This window comes from Hordeum vulgare, chromosome 3H (assembly GCF_904849725.1).
Source record: "Hordeum vulgare subsp. vulgare chromosome 3H, MorexV3_pseudomolecules_assembly, whole genome shotgun sequence".
Classification (NCBI taxonomy): domain Eukaryota; kingdom Viridiplantae; phylum Streptophyta; class Magnoliopsida; order Poales; family Poaceae; genus Hordeum; species Hordeum vulgare.
Window position 1 is genome coordinate 32,138,798 of NC_058520.1, and position 12,377 is coordinate 32,151,174.

Genomic DNA, 12,377 nt, shown 5'->3' on the forward strand with positions numbered 1-12,377 from the left:
TACGGAGGCAGTAAAATGAAAGATGACTCGTCATGTTTCAATGTGTTCTCAGACTTTTGAGGGGCCAGATTAGCTAGTTGCATTTATAGATGTTCTTAGATCATATACAATCAGATGTCTCATATTCTTCTCAAACGTCTGGGTGAACTGCCGGTCACTGTTAGGACGCAAAATTGCCAACCAACGGGACCTAGTAAATTCGAACCTCACACCCGAACTAACCGGTAATACCCATACCCATCATATCTAGGACGGATATAGGGACGTCCGGACATGCCCGCCGTGTAGGACTGGTCGTCAGGGTGTGCGCCAATTCAGATACCCCCCTCATTCAAGGACCAAAGGCCGGTCACTCTACGGGACAAGTTCATGGACTGGGTATGTATAGGGTCTGACAACTCCGGTTACATTAGATGCGTTTGCTCCCAGTGCAGGACACGGGATTGCTGTTTATCCACACGCCGGACACCGCACGTTTGCCACGTATAGTACGAGAGAGACACCAACGATGAAATGAGTTCGCTTTTCAGTTTGGACCTGGAAGTGAGGGTCCTTGCCTCCCACTTCCTCCCCTGCTCTTGCGTGGCGTCACACCACCGCCCGGCGCAACTTCCGAGACGGACACCGCCTATCTCCTCTCTCCCTCCGTCCGTCCAAGCATGGACTAGTCAGAACGAACACGTTACACAGCCCAACCAAAGCCGTCACATTCGAGATCCGACCATGGACATGCCCACGGCGGCGTGCTCACCCTCCTCGTCGGCGCAGCCTCCGCCGTTGCCGTCAGGTTTGTCCGTCGCCGCGCGCGTTGGATTCATTCACCATCCGTTTCTTTGCTTCTCATTTGCTATGCTTGGCGTGCGAGAGATACAGCCGTCGATGTGGCCGTTGACGCGCGGAATGACGAGGTGCGGCGGCGCCAGCTCCTCGATGCCGCCATCGACGGCAACCTCGACCTCCTTGCCAGTACGCCCCGAAATGCATGCCTTCAATAATGGACGGTGAAGCTTGTTTTCTATTGTCACAATAATGGACTAACAATCCATCTGATCGACATTGCGAGCGACGTCAAGGGATGGCGCTGGAGTTGCTGCCGCCGGCGCCTAGCACCACGGGCGCGGACGCCACCGGCGTCTGGTCGACGTGCGGCAGGGCGCTGCACCTGGCCGCCGCCAACGGCAGGACGGACGTCTGCCGCTACCTTGTCCAGGACCTCGGCATCCCCGTCGACTCCCTCTCCGACGAGCGCGAGACGCCGCTGCTCCTGGCGGCCACCTTCGGCCACACCGCCACCGCGGCATGGCTCCTGGAGCGCGGCGCCAGCCCGCGCGCCCCGGACGTCGACGGCGAGACCCCGCTCCACTGGGCCGCCTACAACGGTACGCACGCACGCGTCTCGCCGGCCGACGCCACCTCGCTCTGCTCCGTGTTCCTGTCGCTCCCGTTGAGACGCCGTGGCCGATGCCATGGCCTATGGCCATGCCATGCCGAGCGGGTACCAGACCAGAGCGCGTGCGCGACTGACATGTTGGCGCGTCGTCCGTGCTGCAGGGGATCGCGACCTGGCGATGCTGCTCCTGTACAAAGGCGCCGACGTGAGCGCGGCCAACCCCCGGGGCACGGCGCTCCACGTCGCCGCCATGCGGGGGTGCCCGGAAGTCGTCCGCGTCCTGCTGCGCCACGGCGCCGATGTATGTGCGGCCGCTCCTATGGTGCGTGCATTATGTGTTCAAGGCAGCTGACCAGCTTGCAATTTTGCAGCCGAACAAAGTCGCCAGCCGTGTCTTCACGCCCTTGGTCTCGTCGCTTCTTGGTGGCTCCGTGGAATGTATGAAGCTGCTCATTGAGGTGCTACATTACTTTATCTTCTGCTAATTGATCTCTTAAGTTCGTGTTGATTGCACAAATCATACCCTACTATTCCCTCTGTCTCAAAATAAATGTTCGTTGATCTAGTAGTATAAAATTTGTACTAACGTAGTACTAAATCTGCCACACTTATTTTGGGACGGAGGGATTAGTTGTTTGCGATGCTGCCACGGAACGGTTATTCTTTTTAGGTAGCACTTTGCAAAGCTTGGATTGATTATATCGAATTCCCAAATGAATTGCACATATCGAATTCCCCCCTTCTTAACTGAAACTTTTTCTGGAAATGTTAACTAGGCTGGGGCTAATGTTCATGCCGGGGGATTCACTGGAGCGACCCCTCTATTGTTAGCGTGCAGCCGCCGTGGCAATGTCGGATTCGTCAAGTGCTTGTTGAAGGCTGGAGCAGATCCAAACCTTCCCGACGAAGTGAGCATACTCTAAACCTCCTTTCCTGCCATATTTCATATTGTTCAAGACTTCAAGTACATATAGTTTGGAATACAGTTTTATCCTTGTGCCTGAACAAGAATGTTCCCCAGAAACTCATGGTTCCTGTACTCTGTAACAGCTTGGTAGGTTGCCGATAGAAATTGCCGCGGTCCAAGCTGAGAAAAAACTCGTTCGACTTCTTTTTCCTGTGACTCGATGCCCTCCAAACATGCTTGATTGGAGTGTTGCTGGCATCATGAGTTATGTGAAATCTGCTGCTTACAAGGAGCGGGTATGAGTCTTGTTTTCCTTTAGTCAGTTTCCATGCACCTGATATGTAGCTAATTGAGTAATTGGATTTGCTCTTATCTGGTAATTGACTGCCTTCAAACTATTTTTTTGTTTAGGTGAGAAAGGACTCTTGTAAGAGGAAAGCTGAACTAAAACTAGAAGGGAACAAGGCCTACACAGTCAAGGACTATGACACGGCTATACTTATGTACAACTTGGTAACTTCTTATTTTGGAGCGCATTTGTATGCGTATGTTCACTTGCAAATGTCATCTCTTTCACTCTTTCTTTTTTACTTCTCCTAATGGCAGCAAAGTCACTAAGAAATTGTCAATGGATATATCCCTGCACACTTTTGAAATAAAATCGCATGGTTGAGATCTACATTCCGAAATCTTGACCTTGGAAAACAATGTTTTTCACATTCAGGCACTCAAGTTCGATGACGCGAACGACATAGATGCCAGCATATATTCAAATAGGAGCCTCTGTTGGCTGCGCCTTGGTGTCGGCGACGAGGCGCTTTCGGATGCCCAGGCATGCATCAGGTTTTGGCCTGACTGGGGGAAAGGCTACTACCGTGAAGGAGAGGCCTTTCGCTTCCTCGAGGTGATCATCGCACTGCTATTTGTGCTTCTCTAGACTCTAGTCCCTACCGTGCTTCGGAAATTGAGATTAAGCTATGAACCCACCCATCGCTCAATTGTATTAGGATTACACCAGCGCTTTCGCGTCGTTTATGAAGGCGTCGGAGCTTGATCCGCAGAACCCTAAGATCGCTGGCGCACTTCGGTAAGTCCACTGCACTCGCATCCTCGTGTGATCACCACCATACAAACTGATGTTTATGTTAGAAGAATGGCGAGGGCGGCCCTGCCTAATGTGATGTGTTCAAACTTCTGCAGGGATCTCTGGGAGCGCGCAAAGGATGTCTCGGGTTCGCGCGTGTCGGGTCCTCCTGGGCTGTGATCTGATAGTCGAAGGCAAAAGTCGGGTTCCGCCTGGGCTGTGATCTGATAGTCGAAGAGTATGAGCTCTTTTGTGCAGAGAGTAGACTTTGTTTCTTCGGCCGAATAGAAGTCGAGGGCCATGCTGATGGGCCAACTGAAAATGTATGCAGCCAGTGCCTTTGTATAAAGAGAAAAGTACCGTTTTCCTCCGAAATCACTAATTAGGAAGTATTCCTTCCAAAGATCAATTTCACCTTTTTGGTTGCAACAAGTGGTGCATACAGTGTGGTGTACTGTATGCGTGTCACTTGTCGTAATCTAAGAGTTTTTTATTTTTTCGTAGATTCGTATTTTTAAAATGCTTTATCTCTTAAATCGCGCATCCAAATTTCGAACTATTTTCAGCGTTAAATTTCACGCAGGTCTTCAAAACTAGATCCTAGGTTGATGCGATAAAAAAAAAACAAAAAAAACGTGTTTTTTCCTTTATGAAGGTAAAACCGTGCCTCTCGTAAAAACAAAATCATACCTCTAGTGAAAAAAAAGTTATTTTCCTTTTTCGATAGGCATGTGTGTGCCTTTTACAAAGGCAAAATTGTGCTATTCGCAGAAACAAAACCATGTGTCTCATAAAAAAACAAAAAATGTGTTATTTTTCTCTTTCTGAAAGGTTCGATCGTGCCTCTTGCGAAGGCAAAACCGTGTCTCTAAAAAAATGTTTTTTCGTTTTCGAGAGGCACGGTCGTGCCTCTCGCAAAAATAAAAGAAAACCATTTTTTTGCGATTTTTTTTGTCAAAAAACTAAGAAAGACCGGTGAAAAACCGAAATACCAAACAAATCGAAAAAAATAATAATCTAAAAAGTCAAAAACGCATGTGAAAAAAATAAAAAAAAATGAAATCCGGAGGAAGCGCTCAGAGCACGACATGTGAAGACGGCTGAGAACGCGCCAAGTGCCGACGTGTGAGAGTGCTCGCTGCGAATCTTCCAAATGAGCGCTCGCTAACTAATGACTTCTTTTCCCCCTCGAATGATGTCTGATGGACCGATTTCCCCCTCAAGTCTAAAACAGGATCAATCACCCCCTCAACTTTCTAAAACGAGATCAATTAGGACCGAAGGTGCGGATCAGGGCGGTTTTGACTTAACTCTTATTTTGGGGCTCGACAAGCTTAACTTCGTCGACCTTCATTTAATGCAGCCGACCAGCTCGACCGACTCACTCCTCCTTCTCGGTGAGCTCACTCCCCCTTCTCACCCACCTACCAGCTCAACCAGCCCGATCCCCCAATCTCGCTTCCCTTCTTGACGTCGGCGATGGCAATGAGAAGAGCTTATCGGCGCGCTCAAGGGAAGTGAGAGGATACTGTTACCAATTTCTGCAAGGGAGATGCAGAGAAAAGGGTCGACGTAGAGAAGATCTGCAGCTGGTTTTCCAGCTTCTAGATGTTCATCGACCATGCAAGGGGTCTCGTCGTCGTGGCTACGGATGACGAGAAGAAGATGTTGTTTCTCGGCGGCCGTGGAGTGTTTTTCCAATCGTTGTATACAGTGGGAGTGCAAGAACTCTCAGTTTGCTTTGGAAGGGATAATATAAGGGACATGTTGATGGTTGCATGGTCATACTTGAAGTTTTGGCATCACAAGATATTGGATCTGGCACTCTTTGAAAGCATGGCAGGTTCTTACAATGACATCAATTTGCTTCAGTGCTCGTCGGTGTTCTCGAGGCTTTTAGAAAGCAATTGTCCAGAGGGGTTTACGAGAACGTCTTCTACAAAATGCCTCTACAAAATCGAAGCACGTGACAAAAAACACACAAGGATGTCACATTATGACGACGTGATGTCTGCACATAACTACAATGACTGTAAACTTCATATCCATATGGTGGATGGCGGTTACATATATAGCGAATTTGCAAGAGTTGCTCTAATTGTTACGTAGGCAACATGATCTAATAAGAAAGACATTTCTACCAAGTCAGATACTACTTCCGGAATGGATGAGGTCACTAGTCACGGTCTCCCATAGGCACCAGCGAAGCATCGTGAAGGCCAGACGACGCGGGAGTTATATCTTTGCTTATAGCGAGATACGAGTAGAAGCTATCCTTGCATGAGACTAGCCATAGTGGGAAGTAACTAAGTAGTAACATCAACGCCATGTAGGTAAAAAATCTGACGTGACAAGTAATTAATGCAGAGAGAGATGGTGGTAGTAACATAGCTAGTTACCATCACATCACATATTTCAATGCATTATGTGTCTATAACCTAATAAATGCTAGTTTGCATGACACCACATGTATGTTACTCCCCACTATGGAGGTAGTAACATAAAGTAGTAACAACATTATGTTACTACTCCTAGTTACTCCCCATTATGAGCAGCCTGAATGGTTTTGGGGTAGCTAGAGTGGGCCAGCCCATATCAAGATTACTGCAAAGCAGGTTTCTGAGTGCAGATTTCTATGTGTTTGCTGTGTGCTTATTTACGCTGGACTTCTTCGCTTTTTTCAGTTTTCTTTTGTTTATTCCTCAGTTTTCCCACTTTTCTTCATTATACTTTGGTTTTTTTTTGGGGGGGGGGGTCCTCTTTTTCTTGTCTTATTTGTTTCTTCATGGTTTTTTTTTCTTTGTCCTGTTTTAGCTCTTTTTTTCCTTATTTTTCTTTGTTTTTGGATTTTGTTTTGGTTTCCTTGGTACATTTTCGATATGCATTGGGAACTTTTTTTATAGACACGTTTATCAATCCTTAAGTACATGATTAACATTTTTCTAAAAATTCTATTATTTTGATGTATCCTTTTTGCTGTACACAATGTACATTTCTTTATACAACATGAACATTTTACATATACATGTTTATAACATTTTTAAAAATATATATTTCTATGTCTACTTTTTGCATACACATTGTATATTTTGTATACACGTTTAACTTTTTGGAAATACATGATTAACATTTTTCTAAACATATATTAGTATGTGTACTTTTATCATACACGTTTAACATTTTGAAAATACATGATTAACATTTTCTGAAACATATATTTTTATGTCTATTTTTTTACATACCCACTGTACATTTTTTATATATCTGAAACACTTTTGGTATACATATTTAACATTTTTCAATTTGCTGATTGACATTTCGGGAAAACTATACTTTTTATGTCTATTTTTCATATACGCGTTGTGCATTTTCCGTATACATCAGATTTTCTTACAAAGATTTAACATTTTTCAAAAACATGATTATTATTTTTGTATACACATGTTTTGATATTAATTTTTCACACACATTATGCTTCTTCGTATACATTAGAAACATTTATATGTTTAGCATTTTTCTAATGCGCAGTTAACATTTTTCAAATTCTGCATATAAAGTGATTTTTATAACGGGTATATTCAGAATATTTTGAAATAGAAGATAAAATGGGTGAATTTATTGCCAATGCACTTCGTTCATCACACGGACAAAGACCAGGGTCCAACGCAAACAAACCAATTTTTATTTTTACTGTCAGGTTTAATTATGTTTATCAAATTTAGTCTGGGTTTGCGTATATGTGGACGCATCACAACGCCCCGCGCCGTCCTTCATATATATGTTTGTCCCTCTCAAAGGATCTTACCTAGCCCGTGAGTGTTCCCCTAACCCACTTATCAGTGGCACAAAAGATTAGTCCCCATCTTTATCCCGCCAAGTTTGACCTCTTCGTCCTCGCTGTTGCTACCCAGCTTTCCGCCTCTACGTCACCCCAACGCCCCTCATTCAAACGCCATCAACGCATGAACCGGCACCCCTCATCGGCGGTGTATGCTTTACATGTGGTTTTTTGCAGTGGACTTCTCTGTTTTTTCTATTGTTTTTAATTTTTATTTCCTTTTTTCTTCATTTTTTTTGACAACTTCCTTTTTTTCTTCATTATACTTTGGTTTTTATCGGTTTTATTTTCCTTCATGTTTTTTTTGTTTTTCTTTGTCTTTTCACCCATTTCCCACTGTTTTCACTATTTTTTATTTTCTATCTTTTCTTAATTTCTTTCTCTATTTTCATTGGTATTTTGCTTTCATTCTCGTTTCTTTCATTTTTCTTTGTTTCTTCATTTCTTTTGTTTCCTTGGTACATTTCCCATATGCATGGGTAACATTATATATATATATGTTTACCTTTTTGAGTACATTATTAACATTTTGCTAAAATTTATATTATTTTTATGTCTATTTTTTCGGTACATTTTGTACATTTTTTGTATATATCAGAAATATTTTATATATACTCATTCAACAAAATTAAATACATGTTTAACATTTAAAAAAAATATGTTTCTGTGTCTACTTTTTTCATACACATTGTACATTTTTCTCATACATGTTTAACATTTTGGAAATACATGATTAAAATTTATGAAAGATATATTTTTATGTCTACTTTTTTCATACATGTTTAACATTTTGGAAATACACGATTACCATTTTTCTTAAAATATATTTTATGTATACTTTTTTCATATCCATTGTACAATTTTTTTACATCCGAAATATTTTTGGTATATATATTTAACATTTTTCAAATCTATGATTAACATTTTCGAAGAAAATATATTTTATGTCTATCTTTTACATACATATTGTACATTTTCGCAATACATCAGAATTTTGAATACATGTTCAAAAAATGTAAAGACATGATTTTTTTTGTATATATATTTTTTGATACTATTTCTTCATGCACATTATGCATTTTTCGTACATATTAGAAACATTCATGATATTGTGCATCGCGTGTTCCGTAATGTGCCTCTATCCAAGTTTAGGAATCAGGCTGAGATCTATGGCTATCTAGTGGATCTGCTTGTTGCTATGAAGACCGAAGTGGGCTTTGATGCTATTTTTGATGTGTCCAAATGGTTGTCGGAGGAGATGTACATCTTGAACATTTTTCAGCAGGTTTCCATTTATGCTCCGTTTATCATGTGCTTTCTGAACTTCGTCTCGGCAGTTCATAGGCATGGAGAGCCTCTTTCTTCTCAAGACAACCTCACGGTGCACGAGATCAAGCAACTCAAGAAAAAGAAGCATGTTGAGCCCCGGATTCCCGCTGATCATCTTGAAGATGTGTTTGCCACTTCCACCGACAATGACTTTGACCTCAAGGCCGGGGCCAAGCTCTCATGGGTTACCAAGCTCAGTGATAAGGTAAAGAAGTCCTTCTGCATGCAGTCCCACATTTAGAAGAAGCTTTATGAAGCCCATGTCCCTACATATTCAAATTATGAGGCCCCTCAACCTTCAGGCATCTAGTGAATCTAATAAGTACATTATTCCTAAGGGGCAATGGATCTATAAGCATAGCACTTGAATGGATGATGAGATCCCGGGCCATCCTGCTGCTTCCACCTCCGCGGCCGTTGATGCTGATGTTATGGAGGACGATGAGGAGTCTGATCATACTAAAAATGGTTGTATGCATCCCTAGTTGGTGCAGAGGTCGGGAAGTGAAATTCTCCCCATTTTTAAAAGAGGCAGCCACCGGGCAAGCCACGGGCGCCAAGGATCGTGACGGCGGGGCCTTGGCTGCCCTACCTCTGCGTGGGGAACCCTGGATCTGGAGCGGCGGCTCCATGGGCGAGGCACGAAAAGCTAGCAGCCGTGCGGACGGTGGATCTGGCGTCCCGGCCGCGCGGGCGACGGGATCCAGTGGTCGTTGGCGGCCGACGGCGGCTTCTTCGGTGGCCGGTGTGCTCGATCTGGCGCATCCCCTCCTCCCATGTTCGGCGTGCGGGCTAGCCTGGTCGGGCCGCGCTTCCTTGGGTTGCCGGTTCTGTACAGGAGGCGCTGCTGGTGGCGGGGATCTAGTTCGGGCGAAATCCCTGGACGGCCATGGCCGGGCGCGTCGACGGCGACGCCTGAGGGCGCCGTCCCCCCCCCCTTAAAGGTGTCGGTATGGACTGTTCCCCTCACTTCCCCTTCCCCTAGGTCTCCCGGGCGAAAGCCCTAACTTTGTTGGGCGGCGGCGGCGCTCACGGTGTTGTTCCCTTCTTGAAGACGCCGCTTTGGGAACCTTAGGGCTGGGTGGCGCTTGTGGATGGTGGACGATGGCGGTGGTGCGGCCCTATCCTAGCATGGATCTGCGTCCGCTGCTTGGAGATGGACTCGCGTAGGTGGAGGTCGTCATTTTGGCGTCATGGTGGCATCGGTTGCGGAGGCACCTGCCATGGCTGGCATCTCAATCTGCTTTGAAGATGAAACGGTGAAAGATGGTGACGGCGACACATGTGAGTGCGTCAGACCGGTTTGTGCCCCGGACCCGGTATGTGGCTCGGTCGGGGCCTCCGGTTTTAGATGTGAGGCTTAGGTGAGAGGTGTGGGTATTTGGCCCAGCTTGCACCCCTTCATCATATGGATAGGAGTAGCGGTAGATGTTGTCAAGATGACGGATTCAGGCATATTGTTCTACTACTTTGTAAGGTCTTTGGGAGCAATCAATAAAATGGTCGCATGCATCCCCAAGATGCAGAGACCGGGGTCATCTTCTTTTTCTAAAACAAATTAAGGAGTCTGATGGAGATGATCCACAGGAGATGCTGTTAACATTTTTCTAATACGCAAAATTAGCATTTCTGAAATTCTGCACATAAAGTGATTTTTATAACATATATATTCAGGATGTTTTGAAATACAGGCAAAACTACAAAAACAAAAACGAATGCAAAAAATGTGGGGATAAACTAAAGAGAAAAAAACAGTGATGGCTTGTGGTCTGCCGGGCTAGCTCAATCTGGCAGCTGCGTCTACTGTGGTATAGAATGAAAATTGCGGGAGGCCGTCAAGAAAAACAAAATCTTGCTGAAAAAGAAAGTGAAACCCATGTGACACGGTACGGTGGAGGAGAAAAAGGATCTGGGAGCACGAAAGGTGTGTGGTGGGGGGGGGGGGGGGGGGGGTTGTACTGCAAGGGCTCACATGCGCACAGTAGCTGCCCTGACTGCCTTCTGCCATTGGCCGGACTGGACTGTACTGGCTGCCACAGTCTTCCATGCCCGGTGCGCCTCAGCTGAGCAGCCACTGGCTCTGCCTCGTCGCTCAGCTGGGGTTCATCAGCTGTAGTTCTTTATTAAAATATCTAAGAAAATTGTATTTAAGAACGTTACGAGTATTACACATGTGCATCACTAGATCCGGTTAAGCCAGAAAATCCTTGCTGGAGTATAGTATAATAGGCATAGCCATCCGTGTGGTACTGGTAGATACGCAAGCTTGTGTTTGGAGGCGAGCGTACGGGGGGCATGTTTCACCAATCACCATTCCCACACGACAAAGATGCTCTCGCTCGCTTCTCGGGGCTCATGGCCGGCCGGCTTCACCGAGTTCGGAGTCCAGAGCCTAGGCTCCGCGTGTGCTTCGAGACCACAAAACTTATCATATCGTTTTTGTCATATAGGCCATGGCTGGTTTGGTCACTGGTCAGTCTCTCTCATCCACGCTGTAGCGGCAGTTATGGCGGGATGATTAGGCGCGCGGCAAATCATGATGATCGGTGAGCCAAAGTACACGCATAATGCAGCTGCACCCGTAAGCTAGGTTGCCCAGATAGATACAGTACTATATAGCCAGCGTGACAGCGGGCGTGCTGCGTACATGCATGTCGCGTTCGGTTCTACCGGCCGCGGCATTTTCTCCGCGCCGGGCCCGTGCATAATGTCAGGATACTGTGCAGAATTATAGTATGCTGGTAAGTACTCCCTTCGTTCCTAAATACTTCCTTCATTTCTAAATATAAGTCTTTCTAGAGATTTCACTAGTAGACTACATACGGATGTATATAGACATACTTCAAAGTATAGATTCACTCATTTTGTTTTGTATGTGGACCACAAGTGAAATCTTTTAAAAAACTTATATTTAGGAACGGAGTATAAGTCTTTTTAGATGTTCTATGAAGGGACTACATACGGATATATATAGACATATTATAGAGAGTAGATTCACTCTTTTTATTTTATATGTAGTCTCCTAGCGAAATCTCTAAAAAGATTTATATTTAAGAACGGAGGGAGTATAATACTATTCAAGCAGGCCTGCGTATGGCTAGCTAGTGAGCCCACGGTACACGCGAATCTTGTACATATATTCCCGTGTTCCTGGGGCATATCGGCGTACTAGTCTCCCGGAATTTTTCAGTGGACAAGTGAAATCTAAGACGGGTCAACACGCAGGGGTCGGTTTCACTATCTTGGCCCTTTTAACATAGTTTAGCTCGATGTGACCTCATTCATAAAAAAAATCGAATATAATCTTTTTCCTACATCCATCAGCTGTGACAATAGATATACACATTTTTTTTTGCGGGAGAATAGACATACATATCTTACTGCCATTCTCTGTAACAGTAGGGGTCGGAGCAACGTAGATGACATCGTCGGGTCAGTCGGATCAAACGACGCCGTCTGTATTGACCCGACCCCTAACGCCACAGAAAATGACGATAGGGTCCGAATCAAACTTTTTTCTACCGTCGGATCAAACAACGAATGAAGGTAGAAAAAAGTTTAGATCCGAAAAAATTCGCAAGCTGAATCAGATCGGACTAAAGTTAATAAAAGAGTTTAAAACCGTGAATTTGGCTCCACGTGGCTACATAGGCAACACCTTCATATAATCTCACACCCGTAAGAGTTAAACAAAATTACTTTTAAAAGTCTCTAGGACCCCCCTTTCAAAAAAAGTCTCTAGGATTCTTTCGTGCAACGTATTCCCTTCGTTTCAAAATATTAGAAACTCAATGTTTGTCCCATGTCAAACTTCTTTTAAGTTTGAAAA

General features: G+C 44.8%; 1 protein-coding gene across 1 annotated transcript; it reads left to right on the forward strand.

The window, feature by feature from the left end:
- Positions 1-577: 577 nt before the first annotated feature.
- LOC123439418 (poly [ADP-ribose] polymerase tankyrase-1-like) lies at positions 578-3,756 on the forward strand. Its single transcript, XM_045116135.1, has 11 exons — positions 578-787; positions 874-966; positions 1,074-1,379; positions 1,552-1,691; positions 1,762-1,848; positions 2,167-2,298; positions 2,441-2,593; positions 2,709-2,810; positions 3,022-3,201; positions 3,305-3,384; positions 3,498-3,756. Exons 1-11 carry the CDS (start codon positions 724-726, stop codon positions 3,559-3,561), a joined length of 1,401 nt encoding a protein of 466 aa, XP_044972070.1. The 5' UTR covers positions 578-723; the 3' UTR covers positions 3,562-3,756.
- The last annotated feature ends 8,621 nt before the right edge of the window (positions 3,757-12,377 follow it).

Bases quoted from the DNA above. Each gene is read 5' to 3' on its own strand.
- LOC123439418 (XM_045116135.1), top strand. From the start codon at position 724: ATGGACATGCCCACGGCGGCGTGCTCACCCTCCTCGTCGGCGCAGCCT. The intron at 2,594-2,708 runs GTATGAGTCTTG...TTTTTTGTTTAG, and splicing joins CTGCTGCTTACAAGGAGCGG to GTGAGAAAGGACTCTTGTAA. The intron at 3,202-3,304 runs GTGATCATCGCA...CAATTGTATTAG, and splicing joins AGGCCTTTCGCTTCCTCGAG to GATTACACCAGCGCTTTCGC.